The 23095-nt window shown below is 42.0% G+C and overlaps 2 protein-coding genes across 6 annotated transcripts in view; one reads left to right on the forward strand and one right to left on the reverse strand.

Annotated features, from left to right (window-relative positions):
- On the forward strand, nt 1–11947 carry HGSNAT (heparan-alpha-glucosaminide N-acetyltransferase). The gene is made up of 17 exons (XM_009101538.4): nt 1–252; nt 526–665; nt 1176–1297; nt 2251–2320; nt 2929–2998; nt 3927–4033; nt 4491–4567; nt 5194–5224; nt 5895–6055; nt 6404–6513; nt 7229–7350; nt 7743–7869; nt 7989–8075; nt 9217–9294; nt 9404–9474; nt 9613–9725; nt 10737–11947. Exons 1-17 carry the CDS (start codon nt 19–21, stop codon nt 10916–10918), a joined length of 1902 nt encoding a protein of 633 aa, XP_009099786.3. The 5' UTR covers nt 1–18; the 3' UTR covers nt 10919–11947.
- Nucleotides 9662–23095, reverse strand: part of INTS10 (integrator complex subunit 10) — a 23499-nt gene continuing 10065 nt past the window's right edge. For 2 of the 5 annotated variants that reach the window (XM_018926771.3, XM_018926770.3), the window contains exons 11-18: nt 22417–22499; nt 21549–21701; nt 20340–20448; nt 19934–20013; nt 19326–19488; nt 18185–18278; nt 14279–14356; nt 12050–12392 (exon numbers count right to left, since the gene is read on the reverse strand). In XM_018926771.3, the coding sequence (XP_018782316.1) occupies nt 12236–12392; nt 14279–14356; nt 18185–18278; nt 19326–19488; nt 19934–20013; nt 20340–20448; nt 21549–21701; nt 22417–22499 (917 nt within the window). In that variant the 3' untranslated portion in view covers nt 12050–12235. Of the gene's footprint in view, nt 9809–12049; nt 12393–14278; nt 14357–18184; nt 18279–19325; nt 19489–19933; nt 20014–20339; nt 20449–21548; nt 21702–22416; nt 22500–23095 lie in introns of those variants that run through there. The other 3 variants (XM_018926772.3, XM_009101241.4, XR_007777500.1) reach the window with 2 other exon arrangements.

Here is a 23095-nt window from a genome sequence, read left to right on the forward strand (position 1 = left end):
GGGGCGGAGCGCGGCGCGATGGCGGCGGCGGCGGGGCTGGTGGCCGCGGTGGCGGCGGCGCTGGGCGCGCTGCTGACGGCACCCGGCCTCTCGCAGCCCGACGGGCCGGGCGCGCCCGGGCCCCGCGGCGGGGCGGCGGCGGCGGCGGAGCGGCGGCGGTCGGGGCGGATGGACCAGGCGCTGCTGCTCGTCCGCAACGAGCTGCCCGCCCCGGGCCTGAACCTCACCGCCCGCTCCAGCTCCTGCCACCAGGTGAGGGGCTGTGCCGGGCGGGGGTCACCCCCCGGCCTCCGCTTCTGACAGCCCGGCCAGCGGCGGGGCTGCTCGGCTGCTCCGGCGTCTCCCCGGGGCTTCGTCAGGTCGCTTCGCTTCGGTTTTACCTTCGAGCAGCACGCAGGGAATTCCCGCAGCAGGAGATGCTCCAGCCCTGTGGCATCTTTCCTTGTCTTTGCCACCATGCAAGTCAGAGCCCCCTTTCACTCTCCTTTGGCACTAATGAGCTCCCTTCACCCTCTTCTTCCACAGTGCTTGTATCAGTTCCTGGCGTTTGTCCCACCAAGCAACGAGAGCCTGAGAAAACCAGGCACGGCGTTGGTAATGGTTGATACGCAGCATCCACTCACCCTGCTGCTCAACAGCTCTGGGGGTGACAGAGATCTCTGCAAGTAGGTGACCCAGCCCCAGGGAGTACATGGATAGCGCTATCCTCTATTTGTGTTGGTTTGTTGTTGGTTTTTGGTTTTTTGTTTTTTTTCCCTTGGAGCCATATGCCTCATCACCTCCTTTTTCCCAGCTGTTTAGGCCTAGAACTCAGTCTTCACCCCACTGCTGGAACAGTGGTGTACTTTGGAATTGTGCTGAAAGGATCTAGGTGCAAGCAGGAGCAAAAACGGTGTTCATTGAGGCAGCATGTGCAAGCACCTGGTTTCTCTTGCAGGGAGTCTCTAGTTCCAGAAGACAAATGATGGCAGTGCATGTGTGGTACAGAATTGGTGCTGGGCTAGGGGAGGGTAATGCTTGGAAGAGGCAAGGTTCTGGTTAGGTCACAGTGTTGGTCCAAGTTTTTGGCTTGCCTTTCCTAAAGCATTCAGGCTGACAGCCCCCTTGAGTGCTGCAGTGGTACCTGCATGTACTGGGGGTGGCTCACCAAGTTTTGTTTCCTTTATCATTTGCAGGATTCAGTATCATTTTGGAGAGTTTGGCAATTATTCCCTTGTGGTAAAGACCATAAGTACAAGCAACCACACTGTTTCTTGTGACCTAATCATCAATGAAGGCCCTATCAACAGCTACCTTCGTATGTAGAGTTCTCTTTTTCCCTTTCATTCTACAACCCACATGTCTCCCAGCAGAACCAGCTTCCTAAGAAGCCAGTGCAGCTACTCATGTTGTGCTGGAGTGTTGTCATGGGCTTGCCCCTCTTCTTTCTTGACATCCTTGCCTCCTTTTATACACCCATCTTGAGGCCCTGACCAGGATCAGGCCTCTTCACATGATATCCTGTCTGCCCACAACATTTTTGCAGCAGGCATTAGTACAGAAAAATCAGTGGGTATATGTCTGGAGGGAGATATTACTTCCTGTTTCCCTGCATGTTTTTGTATATATGCAGAACCCTCTCTCTTCTTCCCTCTATCTTCTCTCACAAAATGGGAAACAAGTCACACAATGTTTGTCTGGATTTTTGTTTGTTGTTGCACTTTTAATTTAGAACGTGACCTTTTGTTCATCTCTTATCCAGGACCGTTTCAAACTCTTGTCTATGTCTCTTCTTTTCCATTATTCTTCAGTTCTTCCAGTTTCCTAACTGTAAAGAAAAATTCTCCATGCTTGCTAACTAGGTGTATTTCCCTTTCCCCTATCTTCTTCACATTGAGGCTGTTTTTAAACCTCTACTTCCTTCTTCAGAACATATCGCAGCACATCAGCTCTTCTCTCACTAGTGTCACAGCACATCAGCTCTTCTCTCACTAGTGTCTTGTGATGCAATGCAGTTTTATTTTGCTCTTTTTATGCCAAGATGTGGAGTCACTGAGCTGCACTTTGAAACTAATCTGCTTTTGTGTTGGGTAGTTTGGGGGTCTTGCTGTGTTTTTTTTTTCCTCTGGGATGTATATTGCATGGAGAAGGGGGGATAATGATCAGGGAGTTGGGCTTTGTGTCATGTTTGTGTCACACTTGGCCAAGTCCAGGTTGCTGAATGGTTTTGTTAGATCATTTATAGAGTTGTGTTCTTCCCTTTTCATGTAGCTATTCTCTTTGCTTTCCTGGTTTACATGGGCATCCTTGCTCTCCTGATTGCTGGGCGCCTTCTAATGAAGTAAGTGAACTTCCTCCTTGCACGTGCTGGTTTAAGACCACACATCTCAGTGTGGTAATGCTTTGGAGTCCCACTTGTAGCCCTGCTTGCAGCTCAGATCCTGTAATCAGTTTCCATGTGCACGTTGTGGCACATGTGGCAAGAAATGCAGAGTAATGTGATTTCACTTGAGGGATATCTTGCAGCCTTGGTAGTTTGTGTGCAGAGCAGCTGATCTTCACTGTAAGTTCACAAATGTCCTGCTGCACCCTCATGTCCCGTATTCCTTGTCTAGCTCTGGATCAGTAATCCAAGGCAGTGGGACCAAAGTGCATGTAACAAATGCAACCTTCTATCCTTTACTGAAAGGTGTAAATCATCTTTGCCTTTAAGCAACCTGAGAATAAAACCCCCAAACATGAGCTTGTGTCAGTGTATTTCCACAGCTGGACTTAACTGAGATCCTAGGTGCTAGCTGAATCTCAGTATTACCTATGTGGGCTGTAACAACAGAAATAGGAACTGTCAAAACTTCTGTTTCATTCTGTTAAATAGCTTCTATTAAGGTGAAATAAACTATAAAGTATTTCTGGCTTTGTTTTGTGTTTTAAACTGTTACTCATTTTCAGAATTGATCCAGTCAGAAACTGGGTTTACAAGAAACTGAATCCCAGAGCAACTGATCGTATGATTAACTCCGTGAGTGACCACAGTATCTTTACTTTGCATTCTGTAGTGTTTGCATCTCTGGGAAACACACACTATCTGGACATCTGGGGACTTGTTTATCACTAATCATCTTCCCCTTGTGGGTGTTCCCCTTAGCAAATCTTGTATTGATGTCAGATAGGCAATTTTATGTCAATGGAGAGTGCTAGACTGGGTTTCCATGCAAGTGTAGTGGATTCCCTGTAAAGCTCTTGCAAGGTTTGAACTTTCAGCTTTGTGCCCTCTTTAATTCCTTTGAAACAAATGTGTTGGTGAAAATACTGTCCCCTTCTAACAAAGTCAGTGTAAGGGAAATCACAGCCTTCATTACTGCTTCCAGCACAGCAGGAATTTAGCAAAAAAATGAAGTCAGAATTTCTCTGGCGCCTCTAGAACCACCATTTCTGTGGGGTTCTCATTTTGTAGTAGAATGTAGATGGTTCATCACAGTCTGGGCTTCATACCTAAGAGGTCCAAACCTGTCTAGAATCAAAAGACTTGGAAGCAGAGCTCTACAGCAATCTCGAAAGAGCCCCTCTGTGGTGTCAGACAAGTGCTGATGGGTTGGGGGTGGTCCTGTTTGAGAGTTAGCAACTAGATCAGCTCAGCTCTGTTGTAAAGCAGTACTCAGAGTGTTGGCAAGCCTGGCTGATTTGGAGGGGACCCAGCTCTGATGAGTCTCAAGCACAGGCTCATTCCACTGCATTCTTGTTTCTGCCTGGTCAAAGGTATAGTCTGGAGCATCTGCAAGCATTATTGCAAAGTGGTGAAGCTGGGAAGAGGTTAGAAGTAGACAAAAGGAAGACAGGGAGAATAAAGACAGTGTGTGTGTGAAAGTTTGCAGTTTGCTATCCTTTGTTCCCTCATCAGCTGGTGCAGCTGCTGACTTGCTCTTCCTGTGTCTGGTTTGTTCCCGAAGGAGCTCGGATCCCCGAACACAACAGACTCCATTAACTGTGATCCTGCCCCGCTGTTGTGGAGCTCGGGCTCGCGGCAGCGCCTGCGTTCCCTTGACACCTTCCGAGGGTGAGCGAAAGAGCTTGCTCAAAAGCAGCTCCTCCAAGGGGAATGAGACTTTTCCGTGGTGATTTGACAGTGCATGGCAATATATAGCAGATGGACAGTTCAAGGTGGTCTGTTTTACTTGGAAGTTAATCAAGATTTTAATTCTAAGATTTTCCAACATACTTTGTAATTGATCTAATTTGTGGAGACGTCAAAGTTGTGGAAGAGGGTGAAAAAGAACAATGTGTTCAGTGTGGAAATGCTATAAGGAGCTTGCTTTGGTTCAACCCCACATGATTTTTGAAACATGGCTTACTGGTTGGTAAAGCTGGAAAACTTAGAAATCTTGCTTTAGAAATAAAATAAATCAAATCTCAGAATTAGAAATACATTAGTGGGAGTAATAATCATTAACTTTGAGTTAATTAGTATGCATTTCATCGACATGTGATACTTTGTGGTTTTGTTGTCTTTTTAGGCTCTCTCTTGTAATTATGGTGTTTGTTAACTATGGAGGAGGAAAATACTGGTTCTTCAAACATGAGAGCTGGAATGGTAAAGTACAATTGAGACAGTTGCTCTGGATTTTAATTGCAGCAGTATCTAGAAATGGTTGCTGTTGCAGCTGCTGCAGCAAGCTGTTGCTCAGCCAAAGGCTGGGATGCTGTCCTGGTTTGCCTCAGCAGGGAATCTGCCTGTTGTTTAAATGGGCAAAGCAGAGAATGGTCCTCCTCATCATGCAGTGCCAGCATGGTTTCACATCACAGTCTGTGTGTAACCTTTTCTTTTGTGATACAGGGTCGTATCTTTAACTTTCCTGTGTTGCTAAATGACCACAGTCAAGCTGATGTTGCTCAGTGCTATAAAAATATAATGCCTTGATTGGTAAGGTAAGGGGATGAAGTCAAGCATTGTAATGCCTTTGTGGAGAATAGCAAGGATCCCATCCCTGAAATCTTTCCCAAGGCACAGCAATCAGTTCTGACCCTATTCTTGAAGAGTGGCAAATGCAGTGAAGCAAGATGATGAGCTCTTTGTAGGTTTTGTTTATAACATGTTTTAGATTTTGAGACATGAATAATTGCTAGCAGCCTCCAATTCCTCTAGAAAATCAGCAGTACTATTGTTAAACGTGAGGAGGGTTCAAGGTAAATAACACACTCTTTTGTATTTCTCTGTAGGATTAACAGTGGCAGATTTGGTGTTTCCGTGGTAAGTTTTCCTGAAGAGTAGTTTTTGTATTGAGTGATTCTTTATATTAAACATTGCAAGTGGAACTTTGTATTCACCTTACCTCCATGTGGAAATGTATTTGGAGGGATGAATTTGTGTTGAACAGTCAATAGGAGTCTGCCCCTACAAATAGCAACATAACCCTAATGAACCAGTAGAAGAGCTAAGTGGTTTTGGTGCCCACATCCTCCTTCTTCCCACACACAAGGTCCAGGGTTACCCTGCCAGTGGAAGTGCAGTATTCCTGAGAAGTTCAATGCCATGCCACTGTGTTAAAAGCTGCCAGTCTGGCAAGATTTGAAGCTGGACTGGTGTGTATCCATAGATAAAGGAGCCAAATAAATTTTGGATAACACTAATATTTCTATAACCAAAAGAATGGTCTTATGTGAATTGCTGGAAAAAGAGCAGACTGCCGTTACAACCCTACCTCAACTGACCACTGAAAAAGGTAGAAGTGTTCCATAGTGCAAGCTCAGTAGCCTGGAAATTCCTAGCAATCAGAGGAAATAAAATCACCCAGTTTCACTCAGTGCATGCATCTCTGTTGGACCAGTGCAGGCCACTCTGCCAGCTTTAGTGTTTGCTGTTACTCATACATGTTATGAGACATCTGTCAACTCCGTTTCCCACCTGCTCTGTTCTCCAGGTTTGTGTTCATCATGGGGGCATCAATAGCATTGGCACTGGGCTCCATGCTGAGGTGGGGAAGTTCCAAGTGGAAGATGTTTAGAAAAATCATCTGGAGGAGTGTTGTGCTAATCCTGCTGGGAATCATAGTTGTGAATCCCAATTACTGCCTTGGACCTTGTGAGTGGAACTTGCTCTCTTCCTTGCATTTCTGTAACTTGTTCCTGCCTCCTTGGCTGGGCTGTTGCAAAAACTTTATCTACAGTTGGATGGTATCTTGTGGAGTGTGGTTCAGTTCTGCAATTCTCTCTGTTAGACTCCTGTGCCAACCACTGTTGATTGTTTTAGTGCCTTTCCCAGGACTTTGATGTAGAGAAAATTGGGATGGCAGAGTGGAGGTATCCCTTGTACTCACAGGTGCAGTGGATCTCAGCTCTCCCTGAAGGAGACTTCATTTAAAAATACACTTTTGTATTTACAACAGAGCCTGTGTCTGCTCCTCTTCCATACTGCTTGCATGTCTTCCAGTGTCCTGGGATAATCTGCGTATTCCAGGCGTGCTCCAGAGGCTGGGATTCACATACCTGGTGGTTGCTGCTCTTGAACTCCTGTTTACAAGAGCTGATAGTGGGACCTGGGTGAGTTATGTGGGGAGATGACAACTGAACTGATACTGGAGCAGGGTTTGGGAGCCTTTGCTCTTGTTTGGGCAAAAAGAACGCATGAGAAACAAGAAAACAAGATGTAACATCTGACATGATGTGTGGTGCACTGTGGCCTGGCAGGGGTCAATGTTGGGTACGTACACCCTTCACATGTCACAGTGTCACAGTCTGCATTTTGTCACATCTAGCTTTACTACATTTGAGGATTTCAACAATCCATTCAGACAGTTCTTAAAAACAGGCATTCCAAGACACTTCTGTGTTTTCCACTGCCAAGGAAGCCCAGGGACAGGCACCTCTATGCTGAATCCTGTAGTCTGTGTTTTGTCCAGTTAATTTTGGCAAGGATTTTTCACAGCAGGGGAAAGTAATACTGGGTTTTGGCCTTTCTAGAGTCTGTTTTCCCAAAAGGCTTTTGTTCTATGCATGAATCAAAATTCCTTTTGACATTTTCCAAGTTAAAAAACATTAAGGGCTTTTGTTTTGGTTTGTTTCTCCCCCCTGTCCCAAGTAACTAAGTGTCTGAAAATTGCTTGTGAAAATGAAAGGTCTGTTGGTAGAACCCAGTTTTGTAATGACATCTCCCTCTTGTATCTGGGGTACAAGACTGCCTGCCAGGAAGTACAGGTTGTCCCCAAGGGCATGGTTTTTACTTGCCAGCTAACACCCCTCCCTCCATCTCATGCAGGAAGGACGATTCCCTGCTCTGCAGGATATTCTCCCCTACTGGCCACGGTGGATTTTTATTCTGGTGTTAGAAACAATTTGGCTCTGCCTGACCTTCTTGTTACCAGTGCCAGATTGTCCCAGGTAAGACCATGCACTCAAGACAACTTAATGTGTGGTATCAGGTTGGTTCTCTTCTACTGAGTAGAGGGTACATTTTATAAGCCACAGAGAAGAAATAAAGGGAAGAGCTTTCAGGCTAGCAGGGTTAAAAGAAGCATCCATCATGTGAAAAAATATTCTTTACTTTGGCACTAAAGTACCAGGTGATGTCACTCTTCCTTTCTATTAAAAAAAGGGGATTAAAATCTCCCTGAGGTCTGTGTACAGCAATATATGATCACTGCATTACCATCAGTGTGAGCCTCTAGCCTGGGAAAACATCGAGCATTTAGCGTGCTGGTTCAGTGGGCCAGTTGCTGTGCAGCTGGACTGTAACAACATTTTGCACTACAAGTTCTCTGCCTCTGTCCTAGGGGCTATCTTGGTCCTGGGGGCATTGGGGACTTCGGAAAGTATCCCAACTGCACCGGAGGAGCAGCTGGTTACATTGACCGTTTGCTTCTTGGAGAAAATCATATGTATCAGCATCCCTCGTCAGGTGTAAGTAGTTTTTGGTTTGCAGTATGTCAGGAGTGGCTTGGGAATGATACGTGCAGGGAGATTGAAAAGAAAGGAGTTTGGTTGCTTGGGTGCTCTGTAACAGCTGTTTTCTCTCTAAGGTGACTTACCAATCAACGATACCATATGATCCTGAAGGGATCCTGGGGACCATAAATAGCATTGTTTTGGCATTTTTGGGACTGCAGGTACCTTGTTTTCTTTCTGGCTGCATGCTGTAATGGGAAGATTTGAAGGAAGCTTGGCAGTGGGGAGGCAACTGGGTTTCTTTACTTAAGGCTGAGACTGGTTCTTATTAAACCTTTTTCAGAACAATGCTTTCGCAATGGCTTAGCCTGAGGTGAGTGCCAGAGAAGTGGCAGCTAACGTGGCAGTAGCTTGCATTAGATACACTGAGACTTCTCAGTTTTTGTAAGGGATGGACACAAGAAGCTTTCAGAATAGCCACCTGGTGTTTCAAGGTTGGGCTTATGGTGGGAGTAGGCTGGCTCTGTATGTTGGAAAATAAGGCTGAGACACACAGGGGACTAAAAGCAATCACAAACTTCACAGCTTCATTGTAAGGGTTTCAAAAGCTGCGATGTACTTGCTCCCCCTTGCTGATTTTCTGCTTGTCATGCAGTGATAACCATCTTGCACAGGTGCTGTGCGCTCACCTTCCCTGACAAGAGAGATGCAGGGCTTCACACTGATGTTACCAACACCAAAAGCCCACAGCTCACAACTGTTTAAAGTACTGCACTTTTTGATGCAGTTTTGATGCACTTCTAGCTTTTCTGATGGTGCAGCAGCTGTGAACCAAACTGGAACTCTTGTGCTGGGAAAGGAATGTTACTACATGTAGCACTGGGGAAAAATTGATTGGGAATATCTGTGAGGCAGATCTTGGAAGTGAAGTGTGACACTGAGGAGTGAATTATCAGGACACATTGCTTAGTGGTATATGAAAAAAAGCATGTGCTCTGGGCAGTTCAGGGATGCTGTGGAGAAACTCTTGGGGCTGGCTCTGGTGTTGTTCCTTACCAAGGGAGAGGGAGCTCAACTTATGTTGCATTGACCTAATAAAGATGCTTGTCCCCTTCTTCAGTTAACATAGTGAGAAAGGGAGAAAAGCCCTCTACTGCTGATTGGGTTGCATTTACATATTTTCCCCTCGTGTGTCCATTCTTTACAAAGAGTCCTCATTTTGAGTCTTTCAACCACTTGGCTGATAGAAATCCCATTCGTGGTCTCTGTCTTAGCACAGGTAACTGGTGGAAAATATATCTGGCTCTTGAAATGTGGCTACATGAATGAGCATTAATTATTTTTTAAAATTGTTTTCATAAGGCAGGAAAAATTACTTTGTTCTACAAAGACCAGCCCAAACAAATTATGAGTCGGTTCATCATATGGGGCATAGTAATGGTAAGTCTGATAGTTATGTAGCTCTTTTTAAAAGACATGTATTTTAATGCAATGCAAATATTTCTGAAACATGCTGCAATGGTTATATAAACTTTACTTTCTATTTCAGGGAGTTATTTCTGCTATCTTGACAAAATGTTCTAAAGAAGAAGGGTTTATTCCCATAAACAAGAACTTATGGTAAGCAAAGAGATGGAACATTTAATATGATTTTGTTAAAGTACTATTTTAGCTCAGAGAATGTTTTACCTTTTGTGCATTGAGATCTGTATCACATTGTTCTCTAAATATTACTCTTTCTACTGGAAATGTTTGTAGGTCAATATCATATGTGACAACCATGAGCTGCTTTGCCTTCATCCTCTTATTGCTGATATATTACCTTGTGGATGTCAAGAAATGGTGGTCAGGTGCTCCATTTTTATACCCAGGTCAGTAAATCACATTAGGAAACATATTCCTTATGATTCTTTCTGCACTGATACTATCCTTTGGTTTTCTTCGCTTCCATTGTCTGTAAGAAAGTAGGGATTTAGATTGAAGTAACCTGAAGGATTCCAGAATGCTTAAGTTGAGTGGAACCTTTGCATAGAACTGGGACACTTGAGAACAGATATTTAGGAGAGAGGGACAATAAATTCTTTAAATGAGGGCTAAAAGCTGCTACTGCCTAATGACTGTTCTGAGTTTGGTATCAAGTCAAGGTCCCAGTGAACAGCTGCCTAGTACCAAGCAAAATACCACAGCTGTTCAAAGTTGGTTTTGGAAGGAACTGCTGAGACTGTATAACCTAATGGGAAACTCAAAGGCCTGTCAACAGAGTAATACCACTTCTGAAGATGTGGAAGACTAAATCCCCTGGGCAGCTCTGTAGGTTGTGTCTCTGTGATTTCAGATAAGCGTGTTTCCCAAAGTATCCCACTGTGGTTTTAACCACACTGGGCACACAACAAACATGAGTAGAGAATGCAAAGCCACAGCAGAGGGGACCTTTCAACAGCTTTGGTCCCTGTTGTCTGGGTAGGAAAATAGGCAGGGTGACAGCAGGGTATCATACCTCCTACCAGAAACCCCAGAGCTTTGAAGGTCAGTCAGCATTTGTTTGTAAAGGCAGCAGATCTGACCAGATTGGTTGGCACTCGTCCACCCTGAAAACAGTGACTGTTATTATTCTCCTTATTAATATAATTGCAGCATACTGATTTGGTGGTATTTTCAGTTTAGCACAGAGGTTATTTGTATTTCTTTTAATAAATATTTTGAGGGAGAAAACTCCTCAGACTGTATTTGAAAACAGTGTGTAGCATCTTTGGGGCAAATTACATTAGCAGTTGTTGTCTTGGTGCCACTCTCTTTTATAAGCCTGGCACATGTCTGCCTGCTTGCTCTGAAGCAAGCCCATACCTGCTCTTTCAGATGGTATAACCTGTGCTTCCTTACAGGAATGAACTCAATCCTGGTATACATTGGACACCAAGTGTTTGCAAACTACTTCCCTTTTAAGTGGAAGATGCAGGACAGTCAATCCCATGCAGAGCATCTGATTCAAAACCTCACTGCAACAACTCTTTGGGTCATAATATCATATGTACTTTACAGGAAAAGGATATTCTGGAAAATCTGATAGAGGTGGTCAAGGTCTAGCAGGCCTAGATTCTGATGAGGCAAGTGGATTAGCCTGAAATATGGTGGATTAGCCTGAAATATTGCCACTCAGGCTGTATTACTAAAAAGGGATACTAGTTCAAGTTTACAGTGCCATGGAAGTCATCATCAAGACTTTTATGTGACTTAAGGGACAGTATTTTCCTATTTAACAAAAACTTACTAGTCTATTACAGTTGCTCTCTGTTTTCTGTCTTTTGTAAATATTTTACTGATTTCCCTCTTTCATACAGAGAAACTGAACATACATTAACAGTTGGGCAGCCCAAGACACCCTGATGGTGTTCATGAAAGGAACTGCAAAGGATGGGGGACGGTGACTGCACGGGGTTATCAGAAAGGGCCTGTGGTAGCCATTCCTGTGTGTCACACAGAACCCCCTAACTCAGGGGGTCTGGGCTTTGTATATATCCTTGCCACCTCTTGCATGCCTGTCCCCTTTGGCTACTGGCACACATTTAACTTGGCCAGTGACCATCTGGGAAAGCTTGGAGGCACCTCTGTGTCACAGCCTGGTGGTCCTCTCAGCTGATCATGCTTCATGGTATTTCTCCCATTTATTAGACCAAATCCTTAGGTTTAGAATCCTGCTGAAGCCTAAAATCTCTTCTATTGGCTTATTAATCAGCAGGCTGCTCCTACAGGTTTAGCAGCCCATCTGTGCATGTTCTAGGCTTTTGTGTAACACACCTCTTGCATGGACAAGGTCCGAGTTTCATGTGCTACACTCCAGGAGTGCAGAAAGGCCATTTCCTATTGACTCTGCATAATCACTTGGATATTACCAATTTCAATCAAAACAATCCTCTTTCTACATGAATTTACTTAAGAACCCTGAATCTGAAAACCAGCAATACAGGTAGAATTCTGCAGTCAAGGAAGACCTAACAGACCAATTCAATGTAAGATAACAGTTTTTGGAAATTCAGGAAATTCACTCATGCTATGATTTCCAAACTAGTGCTAATAAAAAACCTGAAATACCTTGCTATGTTCTCTGTGTATGTGCAAAGATAGAAAGAACTATGACACACATCTTAGTATAATGCCATGGGAAAAGAACCCAAAACAAATAGGATATTACAAAGACTTCTTAAACAATGTTTTATTTATAAAGTTTGATCTACTCACATAAGAAATCAAGCAGTGCAGAACCTGTAACTTACAGGGAACTTCTTGACCCTCTGAAGAAGAGATTTTCCACTGCTATCTGCTTGTTCATACCAAGAGCCTTCCCCTCTCTCCATAAGAGACACTGCATCAGGATCCAGTCCGTTCAAGCAAGAGTCTGCAGCAGCAGTATTTTCTCATTGATGCAGAACCTATGCAAGACCAGCATGAGATTTTCCCCACAGCGCGAGACCTGGCGCTCCATGGCCAGGCGGAAGTCCTCCTTCACTCCTTTAGTTATACCCCGGGTCACTGTGTGGTGCCTTAAGCCGTGAAGGAAAGAGAGACAGACAACATCACATCATGGTTATCTAGTGAACTACATCTTTTAAAAAGTACTGTGTGTCACCTACTACATATTTATGGTCCATATCTGAGTTTATTTAATGAGATTCAAAAGAGCCTGTGCTATGTTATTTTTTTTTAAATTGTGTTTAGTAGGTTACAAGTCTTTCAACAGTTAGAAGCTACAAAAAATCTATGTTCTCACTGCTTTGACTATGACTGCAGAAGGGGGAAATAATGTCAATCTTCTGGATAACAGGAAAATCTATTCTCTTAACCCAGCAAGAAGAGAGTTCTCCTTGATTGGGGAAAGGAATTTTTTTCCCTCTCTACCTTTGATGCCCAGGCCACTTTTTCCCTGTAATCACTTCTGTAAATGGCTGGGGTTGAAAGAAGAGTGAAAAGATGAACTTGCTTTCTCTGGAGCACAGGTGCCATCATAAAGAGCAGAGGGCATCTTCTCCCAATATCAAAGTGCAGGAAGGAGCTCTATAACCCTGTGGGCACTGTAATACTGTGACTAGTGAAGGGCACAGTGAGCACTTCACAAAACCCAAATCAAGCCAGGCTGCATCAGCAGAAGCCAGCTCTTATGAAGATACTAGACACCAGGCACAGGGTTACATTTATTCTGAGCAAAAGTTCAGGACTTATTTTCAAACAGAACAAAGGTCCAGCTACTGAGCTAGCTAAAGCAGTGCTGGCTGGGGAAACTTATGGGATATTGCCCTGTTAATGGCCATTTTTACGAACGGTTCTTTGTCCTCATGCTGGCCTCAACACCTAAATCTTGTCCTTAAAACAGTATTCTGCAGCACCAAAGCACTTTACTTGCACTGGTCCAGAAGGGGTTAAGATCAAGACTTTGTAACATCTACCTGCAAGCCCTACTTGGGAAGGGGAGAAAAAGACATGCCCTGAATTGAGAACCTTAACACTACTGAAGGAACCAGCATAAATTAATTTGGAAAGAAAAGCATAATGCTAATGATGAGATGAGTCCTGAGTCATGGGTAAGAAGGGAATAGCTGGTCCGAACACAGCAAGCCTACTGAAAGACAGAAAGAAAATAAAAAATAAAGGGTGAGGGCATCTGTGCCCATTCAGAGATGCTGGGAACAAGGAAGGGAAACATCTCAGAATTACCTTCACCAACAACACCACACAACTTTCATGTAAATAAAGAAGTCTGGCATTTGAGAAGAGACTTCTCTGCCAAAACAGTAGAGACCTTTGCAACACATGGAAAAGGCAAAGCCTACTGGGCAATTCCTTGGTGAGCTATGCTAAGTGAAGCAAACCTGCACTGAAAATACTCCAGTATATTCAGAGGCTATGGGATAAGTCCTGTTTTCAGTCTTTATTGTCTTAAACATTGCTGGCAGCTGAGTGCTATGGTCAGTTACAGCCTAAAGGAGAATATGCAACCTACAGCTGCTGAGCGAGCCAGCAGCACTTTGGAGGATGAGTTATATTACAGCTGGAAAACACAAAACAGAATTCAGAACAACCTAAATGAAGAAAAGTTGCTGCAAATGGATCCAGGAACCAGTATCTTGAAAATAAAGGGTTATGCTCTTGCTAATATATGATGGAACATCAGAAAAACTTTTGAGGATTTCTACATTATTCTTTAAATTCAATAGCAATTACTAAATTAAAAGGACACGGATACTGGCAACTTATGGGAAAAAGAAAAATAAATGTTATTATAGAACAACATGGTTTGCCAGGCAATGTAGGCACAAATGAAGAAATAAAAAAAAAAAGATAAATATTGAGTAACAAATTGCTGAAAACCATGGGCAGTAAAACATGTTGACAAAACACAGCACACTATGAGCAGGGTTTTTCCGCTTGGTACCTGTCAGCAGTCTGTATGCTGGGCTGTAGCACAGGTATGAATTCCTGCTGTAGTAACCCCATGGGAGGGCTAGAGGTCCTTTAAAAAACAGCAAATAGCAGCATTCAAACACCCACACACCAACTCCCCCTCTGGTGCAAAACAACTCTCCAAAAAAGGAGTAACAGAAAACTAGGGTGAGCTCACACAGCAGTATGACCACTGAGCAGCCAAAGGGGTGCAGGACTCTAACAGCATCAAACATGCAAATATCCCCAGATTTCATTGCAAGGCTGTGGTCTAAATATATACATATATTTTTGGACAGTTACACCAGGAGAAAGGACAGCAGCAGGTGCAAAACCAATACACAGTTGTACTACGATGAACTGTTACAGGTCTTCCAAGGAAGCACATCAGTCAGAAAAGATTTATCCAGAGGAGCATTGCAGATACCACAGCTTCCCTTCAGTACTGGCAAGAGCATGTCAGCAAACTGGGAGAGCCCACAGCTTGGAGCCAAGGGATTGGCTGCTGAACCCAAGCCAGGTGCATGCACAGCGGGTATCAGCCAGGTTGAGTACGTGGTGGTATTTGTAAAAGGTTGCCCGAGTATCTTTTCATTAGCCCACAGATGGGCTTTTCCACCTTTACAAATTCTCACTGCATATAAAAGTAGCTCTTAGAGCATGGTATAATGCCAGAGCACAAATGTCCGCTCAGAGCAACCTCCCATTTATGACCAGGGCTACAGGAACTAACCATCAAAAGCTGTCTCAGCTGAAAGACAGGAAATAATTGTCTTCTCCAGGAAATTAAACTTTTATCTCTGTGTGCTATTTAGAACAAGATAATAACCTAACAGGTTCAGTCTAGAGCAATACCCCACTTAAGGAGAAGAGAAAGGAGAAATTTGGTATATAGGAGAGAGGTTTAGCTTCTTAATCTAAGTCTCTAATGTCACCTAAATCTTAATAGGCACCTGAGTAGTGAGTGTACCATTCACCCCCAGAGATGCTAAGAAGGGAGCAGAGAAGCAAAACTCACACTTACATTCCCGTAATTCTGAGTTAAGTGCCTACCTTCAGATCTCACAGGTGGGCATTTGGGTTAGCATCTATGGTTTACTGATAGATACAGAGCTTATAAAAGTCAAATAAAGATGGGACATTTAACACTCTAATACAGCTACAATAACCTGAAATAAAATAGCCACAAAAATTATTCCAGCAAATGAGATAATTTTTCAAGAATTCTTGGCATGAGTAAGCCCAGTACTTGCAAAAACGGACATGGGAAACAGGAAATACAAAGGGCAAGCAAGATTTTATTGGTCCCAGAGTGGCAGATGTTTGCAAAAGGAATTCTGTGCAATTGTGTCTTCACTATTGTCTGCAAGATCTGCAATCAGAACTAAGCATACCCACGTGCACACACTTTCAAGAGAGTAAAAATTACACTTTCAAGATACTTTGTTTCACTTCAAAGCATCCTTCTCTGTCCCCAAGGAGAGATGTGATGCGAATATGAATAAAAGGAAGGACACAGCTTTCTGATCAAGTTTATACCATAGGCTATGATTAGATTAATTAGAGAAAGATTTATCAAAAAGAGAAGCAAGATATTAAGCAGCAATTTCCTGCATATTGCTCTTTTCCTCTTTAGTCTCACCAGCTAACAGTGCCCCTGCTGACATGAATATCAGATAAACTGTGAAACTTGGCTTTTCTAGAAGGGAGTTCAAAAGCACTTAATGGTGCTGGATTCAAAGCTCATAAAACAATCTTGTTAACACCACAAACAGAATGAGCTGGCTGTATCACCAGTTAAAATCAAAACCATGGACCTTCTCATTCCCACAGTGGATGCAAGCAAAGGGAAATATTTTGCAGAACCTAATTATAAGTCTGCAGACTACCAAGATCTTACTTCAACTTTTGTAAAAGCACACTGCAATTTGCGTTACTGACTTCAGAAAAATGAATATAATTTCCTAAGAAGTATGAAGTACTTAGAAAAAAGTACTGGAAGAAGGATGAGGAATTCACCTGGGGAGAAAATGCCCTGTGTGTCATCAAACAAAAAACAGTCCTTATAAAGGCATATAATATCTGCAATACATTTCCCATCCATTAAGATGTAGGATTACTACATTTATGCTGAGAAAAGATCAGACAAAGGAACAACTGCTTTATCTTTGGCCTGTTGTGTCGAACTCAGCGCCTTTCTGAGCATGAATGAACAGCATCTGAGCTGTCCCTCCTAATTCATGGGAGGATGATGCAGCAGCTCATCCAACCAGAACTGGTGATAGTTTTGAAAGATGTAAGCAGTCTGAGCCTACCAACCAGTCCCAGGAAACAGGGCTACACTGGCACACTTTATCAAAAACCCCAGCTGGGGGAGGCTGTGAGCTAACCAGGTCAACACTGGTGGGTGACACCAGCCCTGGGCCTCACAGCCAGTCCAGCTAAAAAAACACCTGTGGTACCAGGGGAGTAGACATCATCTCTGATCAGTGGCTTATGCCTTCAGCTATCCCTTCCATGGGCTCTCTGGTGAAGTGCTTCCAGCTTTTCCAGCTGGACAGGATATTTGACTCTTTTGGCTCAATGAGCACAAAGAAATGGACTTCTCTTCTACAAGCCTTTCCTTCACTGAGGAAACATCACAGATCAAAAGGAGGTCAAAGAGAGATTCTGTCCCGCTAGAAACACTTCTCCCTACCTCCTTCCTGACCGAGGGGGTCAGAACAGAAAGTAACTGGCCACGCCAATCAAAGGGAGCCAAGAGAAACAGCCCTGAACTACTGCCATGAAATGGAGACAGCAGGTAAAAGTTCCCAGATGGAGTCTTCAGTGCTAAGCCCTCTTGCTAGCAAAGCTTATTACTTAACACCCTATGTGGTGCAGCATGCCCTGTAGCTTGTTTTCATAGAGCTGGTTACAAGCAGTGAGACATGGCAAGGGTAAGAGTTTGAAAACCTAGAGCTTAGAAGAGAAAATCCTCCGTCACATAGTGAGGCATCTAAGTTTCAACTTTTCCTTTAATTACACCTAGTATCTCATTTTTGTGTTGGTTATCTAGATCTCTGGAAAATCTATTTACTAGTTAAAATTTGGATCCCGTTGTCTGATGTTAGGCTCCCATTTTGAAAACTTCAGCCTATTTCTGGTTAGTAAATAGCCAGAATACAGTGACCCTAAGTGGAATTTCAACAAACTTTAGGCAGTCCCCCTTTTAGGAAACAAAATACTCAAGTTCTCATAACAACCAGGATACTCCAAAACATTATGCCACTAAAACCCTGCAGCAGATAGTTTTGAGTCAAGACTGAACAAGTAAAACCACCTAGGAAGTTAATCCAAATTATTTACTTCAGCATCTTGTAATAAGCTAAGCAGAATAAGATGACCTGCTAATTCTAACAGAAAGATTACTGGAGTGTAGCTGGAATGCAATTGAATTTATATTTTTACTGGAATTTTTCATCATTCAGTCGTCTTTCATGAATTTTGTTTACAAAAATAAGCATAATAGTGCTTTTTGCTCAGCATTACTCTTCAGCAAAATTAATAACAACACCTTGCACTCATGCCTAATTATTTGAAGAATTCCTGGAAAGTGCAACTGTCTACTTGAAAGAGCACAATTGTAATCACTTTAATACTAATCACTCTAAAGCAAATGCCACACTCAGAAATAAAGTCCTGCAAAAACAGGAATTAAAGCTGAAGAACCCCCCCAAAAGAATACATAGATCAGCAGGAGTCAGAAAAAGAAACTCATGGCCTTGTTTGAACTCATTAAATTTAAGCTCAAAGACATGACAAACTATCCAGAAGATAACATGAAAGCAAAGACAACCAGAACATACTCCCTTTTTTTTTTTGCCAAAGAAAACAGTAAATGCTTTTTTATCCTTACTTGATCAACATTGCTTGATTTGGCAGCAGTTCCAGATGAATTTTCCCTCCTTCCTGTGTTCTTAAATAAGCAAATTCCTCCAGCATATCAATATCTGAAGAAAACGTTAAAGATTTGAGTAGGGAAATGATGATTGAGAACATTCTTTCTTATGCCTCCCATCTGAAGCCACATTGCTGAAAGGAGAGTCAAACTGCAAAGCTATTGAAGTACTCATTATTTAAAGTGATTGAGAAGATCACAGCATGTATTCCTAATCCTCCACAAACTGATGAGAAATGCCTTTTCAAAGTGAAGAACACACCCGTTAGTTTCTTTCCTTTCTTTGTTTCTTTGTACATAGTCAGAGGTAAAGAAGGCAGATCTCAAATTTCCCTGGGTTTCACTTCCTTTTCCTGCACTCCAGGTTATGAAAGCAGTGCAAACTGAGGCTGCATCTGAAGCAAGTGCCACCACAGTGGCACATTATCACCATTTTCAGTTTTCTATTTTGATCCCTTATTTAGCTGCTTGTTTTGTGTGGGTTTTTTTTTTCCTTTCCTTTAACACCACAGCTTATTTAGGTGTCACAGATAGGAGTTAGACCCCCCCTGCTTCCTGAGGCCCATGGCTGGATGTCTATTTAGGTTAAACATGAAACTGTCCATTTGTGTGTACGATGATCAGAATTTATGTCAGATAGCTGAAGAGATACATCAGACATGCTTTGCATGATCTTTGACATAGCTCATTATCTTACTCAACCCAAACATGCTACCCACAGAAAGTTTTTCACAAACAAGAGCCAAAATCATTCAGCTCTGCAGCACAGGTACTACTTTGTCTTTTTTGTTAACAGCCTTGTACATAATGCCCCATATTTCTTACTGAAGAGATTGCTGTCACTTGCATGAGCAGCCTGAGCTCCTGCTGTTTTTCTGAATGGAAATGCCATGGCAGTCTACTTAAGGGCACTCTCAAGTGCCAGGGCACAGGAGGCATATTTACAGTCCATTGTGTACTGAGCCTACTACAAGAGGTTTTCTTGGTATGAAAGTAAATACAGAACATGTTTCAAAGAAAGAGCTGCTGTGGAAACTAACAGCTTTTTCAACACTACAGCGCAGGATGTGAAAGACATTCTTGGTTAGAGAAAGGATACTTGTGACATAGTTGAAAAAATTCTCATACTGGAAGTTTCCTTGCTGGCAGATTTTGTTGATGGCTTTCAGGAACAAGTTCTCACCCCTCGGCCACTCATGCTGAAGCAGAACAACTACGTGGCCCAGGGCCATATCATCTCTGCTGTCTGTGAAAGCTCTGAGCTTCAGGGGAAAAAATTGCATTCAGACAATCAGGAAATACATGTTACTTTCAAAAACATATAGGATTTATCTCACCTAGATCTGTGCAAATACAGAAGTTCTTTAAAAGTATATATTAAGGCAGAATGAAATACACTTCTAAAGTAAGTTGGAAATTTCCAGCTAAAATACCAAATCCTCTCCCACTGATTATAAGAGAAGTCTAAACAGAGACAAAAATTTTGAGATTTCTTCTATCTTCTCTTCACAAAACTAAAACAAATAGAGAAAAAAAAGAGAAAACAAACACTTCGCCATTGAAACTCCACTCCCCTCTCCAAAAGAAGACACTCCCCATACCCACTTGGGATTGAGGCACAGCCCTGGGATATGGCCATGCAGTTTCAGGATACATAAACTAGGCCTTAAGGACAAGAAAGCTCCAATTAACTTGGAGCTATCTTACCTTGAAACAAGCTAACAACAGATGAAGGCAGTAAGGCATGATGGCTCTACTGGTACATGGCCAAAGCTTCAAATCAGAACCTGCAACAGAAGAGTTCTTTAGGGGCCTCATGACAGGTAGGTTGAAAGAAATTGAAATGGAGCAAAACAAATCCAAAATTACCACAGCTCAGGTAGGGAGGAAAGCTTTAAATGTAAATTATGACTGATTCAAAATGTGAAGTAAAACACTTAAATTTTTCTTCTTCCTTCTCTTTTCCTGTGGTAGGACTTTGCCACCAATATACTTTAAGAGGTACAAGCAAGAAAACCTCAATACAAAACCAAGAGGAAATAAAAAACTTCCTCCCTTTTCATAACACAAAAGTTCAGATAACACTGAATTTAGGATAATAGCAACTCCATACCTTTCCTGAATTTTGACTTGACTTTAGGTTGCTCCTCTTGTACTTTACCTCCTTCTTGTATTGGAAGTAAAATACAGCACATGAGGTCAAGCACTTTTTCACATGTTTGCTGCAAAAGAAGAGACATGATAATGCTAAATTTAAATTCAAGTTCTTAAATATTCCGATATGTTAATAATGATAAAAAATTTCAGACACCACAAAAGGACAAAACAATCACAAAATTCTTTGCCAGAACTTGAGTTGACTTAATGCACAGTACAGTCTGGCTAAGCAAAAAGACTTAGCTGTCACTAAACAACCTCTGAGAGCCTACATACATCATTTTAATTGTGAAAAAATTGTATTGGCATTCTTCATTTCAAGAGGATAAGATCAATAAAACTGCAATCAAAAATTATTTTGTTTAGAAGGATTAAGTTTCTAAATGAATTATTAAAATAGTTTTTTAGAATTTATTTTGTTTAGGGTAAAAATAGAAAGGAAAATGGCAATCTGACAGCATTATGAATTTTTAATGCTATTTCCTAGCAAGGAGTCTGTGGGAATATATGATCACATTTCCAGTGAAAAAGTATTAAAGTGGAAGGGACAAAAGCACTTGTCCAGCAGTACTAGAATGACGTTAGACCCCAAGAGACAGAGCCTTTATTGTCAGTGCTGACTCTGACTGACCTCAGACCACCACACACTCCTGCATTATTAAAAACACAAAACATCTCTTGCAAAAGTAGAGCAAGTTCAGAGGTCAGGCCAGACAATATTGTTCTGATGTCTCTTATATCATCAGTTAATAACTCTCTTTGAAGATGATCACAGAAGTTCCTTTACTTTTTCTTTCGCCTGCCACATGAAGCCTGTACCTAAAAGAATGCCCCCTCAGTTTAAGGAACTAATGCAGTAAAGTTAAGGAATTCATATTAAGGATACATTTACAGACAACTCAAACACATGTAGCCACAAAAAATCATAACTAACCCCGCAAATCTTCGCTATCAGAAAGACTATACACATATAAAGTTGTATGGACAGTCAGTTAATGTGACATGAAGTACAATTCTCCCAGTAAAGCATGGATTTTTCAGTAGACCCTGGCTTATGTTTGATATTCAGCTGAAAGCAGGTTCCCAGGAAAATTCTAAGGGACAAGAGAAATGGGAACCCCAGGAGCAGCTGATGAAGGCCCAGGGTGTGGAATGCTGTACGTACCCGATATTCTCCAAGGGCAAAGTGGCACGATGCTAACTGGATTAGGGCTCTCTGATTTTCTAAAGATCCTTGTCCTGTCATTTGCTGGGGGGAATGAGAGCCCTGAAGAGCTGCCAAGTGATGTAGGCTGCTAATTGCTTTTTTGTACTGCCCCTTTGAGAAAGAATATTAAAAAAAACCTGTTAGGGTCTTTTCTATACAGTAAGTAGAGAGATTGAGAAAAAATTCTCTTACAGAAAGCTTTTAAAATGGTGTGTCCAAGTAACAAGCCCTCAAAATTTTCATCTAAACTAATAATCTCCAGTGATGAGTTATGTACAAGACTGTGTGGGGGTCAATCATTTACAAGACAGTCAGAAGACAAACAACATTCTGCTTTAAAAAGCCAGTTTACAAAATCATATTTGTAACTCAATCAGATAATTATATTCCTGAATTAATCATTACTTTATTTAGACTAATAAAGCTTGAAATAGCTCTTGTTCAGGCAGAAGTAGAGGCGAAAATAAAGGATTCACAAAGGAAAAATAAAGAACAAGCTTTCTTCTGTAGATGGTATTGGAATGAGCACAGTCAGCCCAATTTTTGTGGAGAGCATAGATGTTTTTCCACATGCCAAAATTAACTGGACTCAAACAACAGCTATTGGGACAGGAACATCCAAAGCAGGGTACCAAGCTTGTGGTGCAAACAGTGTAGCTCTGCCCCCAGAAGAGTCATACTTTAAGGCATAAAATCAGTAGACACTATAAGCAGTCAAACTGGCTAATCAGAATTACTATTTACAAGAAAGAAGTAAATTGCTATTTACCAGAAGGAAGAGCAACACAGTGGTGGTGTTTTCTAGTTTACAGCATATTTTTTTTACCTGGTAGATGATCATGTCTGTAAGAAAGATTCTTAACCAAAGCCAGGTTTCTGTCTTCCATGACAAACAAATTCTGGTGAACTCTGTGTTAATTGATTAGAGAAGAAAAAGCAAAAGAGAACATGAAACAATTCACAGTTTCGGGTTAAACATCAATAATACATATATATAAACAGAATTTTTAAATGGCACTAAAAGAGTAAGAGGATGAAATCCTTCACATATAGGATACTCTCTTCCTATACATTCATTTTTTGATTACACTTCTCTTCACAGTGTCCAACAAACCTAAGAGCAGCTAGGTGGTACTGTTTGCCTGCTTTTTAGGAGAGAAATTCTTTTCAAGATTATCACACCAGTTATTATCAGGAAGGGAGACCCAGTAAAAACACAAGTTCTTAATCATGAACTAAAGCAGCACATCCTCACTTAACACTATCAGCCCTACTACTGACCAACTGCTCCAAGAGAAGTAGGGGTGAATAAGCAAAGATGGATCAAGAATGAAATGCAATACAGGAACAAAATACTCAGCAATGCAACACCTGATAAAGCTTCTTACTGGAACTTCTATCAGAAGTACTCGGGACACAAAGCAATTTCGAATTTAAGGATTCATAGTGGCAGGAATTCCATTTTAACAATTAAAAAAAAGTGATTTCTATGCAAAGCAATGAAT

Source organism: Serinus canaria, chromosome 4 (assembly GCF_022539315.1).
Source record: "Serinus canaria isolate serCan28SL12 chromosome 4, serCan2020, whole genome shotgun sequence".
In the NCBI taxonomy this organism is placed as follows: domain Eukaryota; kingdom Metazoa; phylum Chordata; class Aves; order Passeriformes; family Fringillidae; genus Serinus; species Serinus canaria.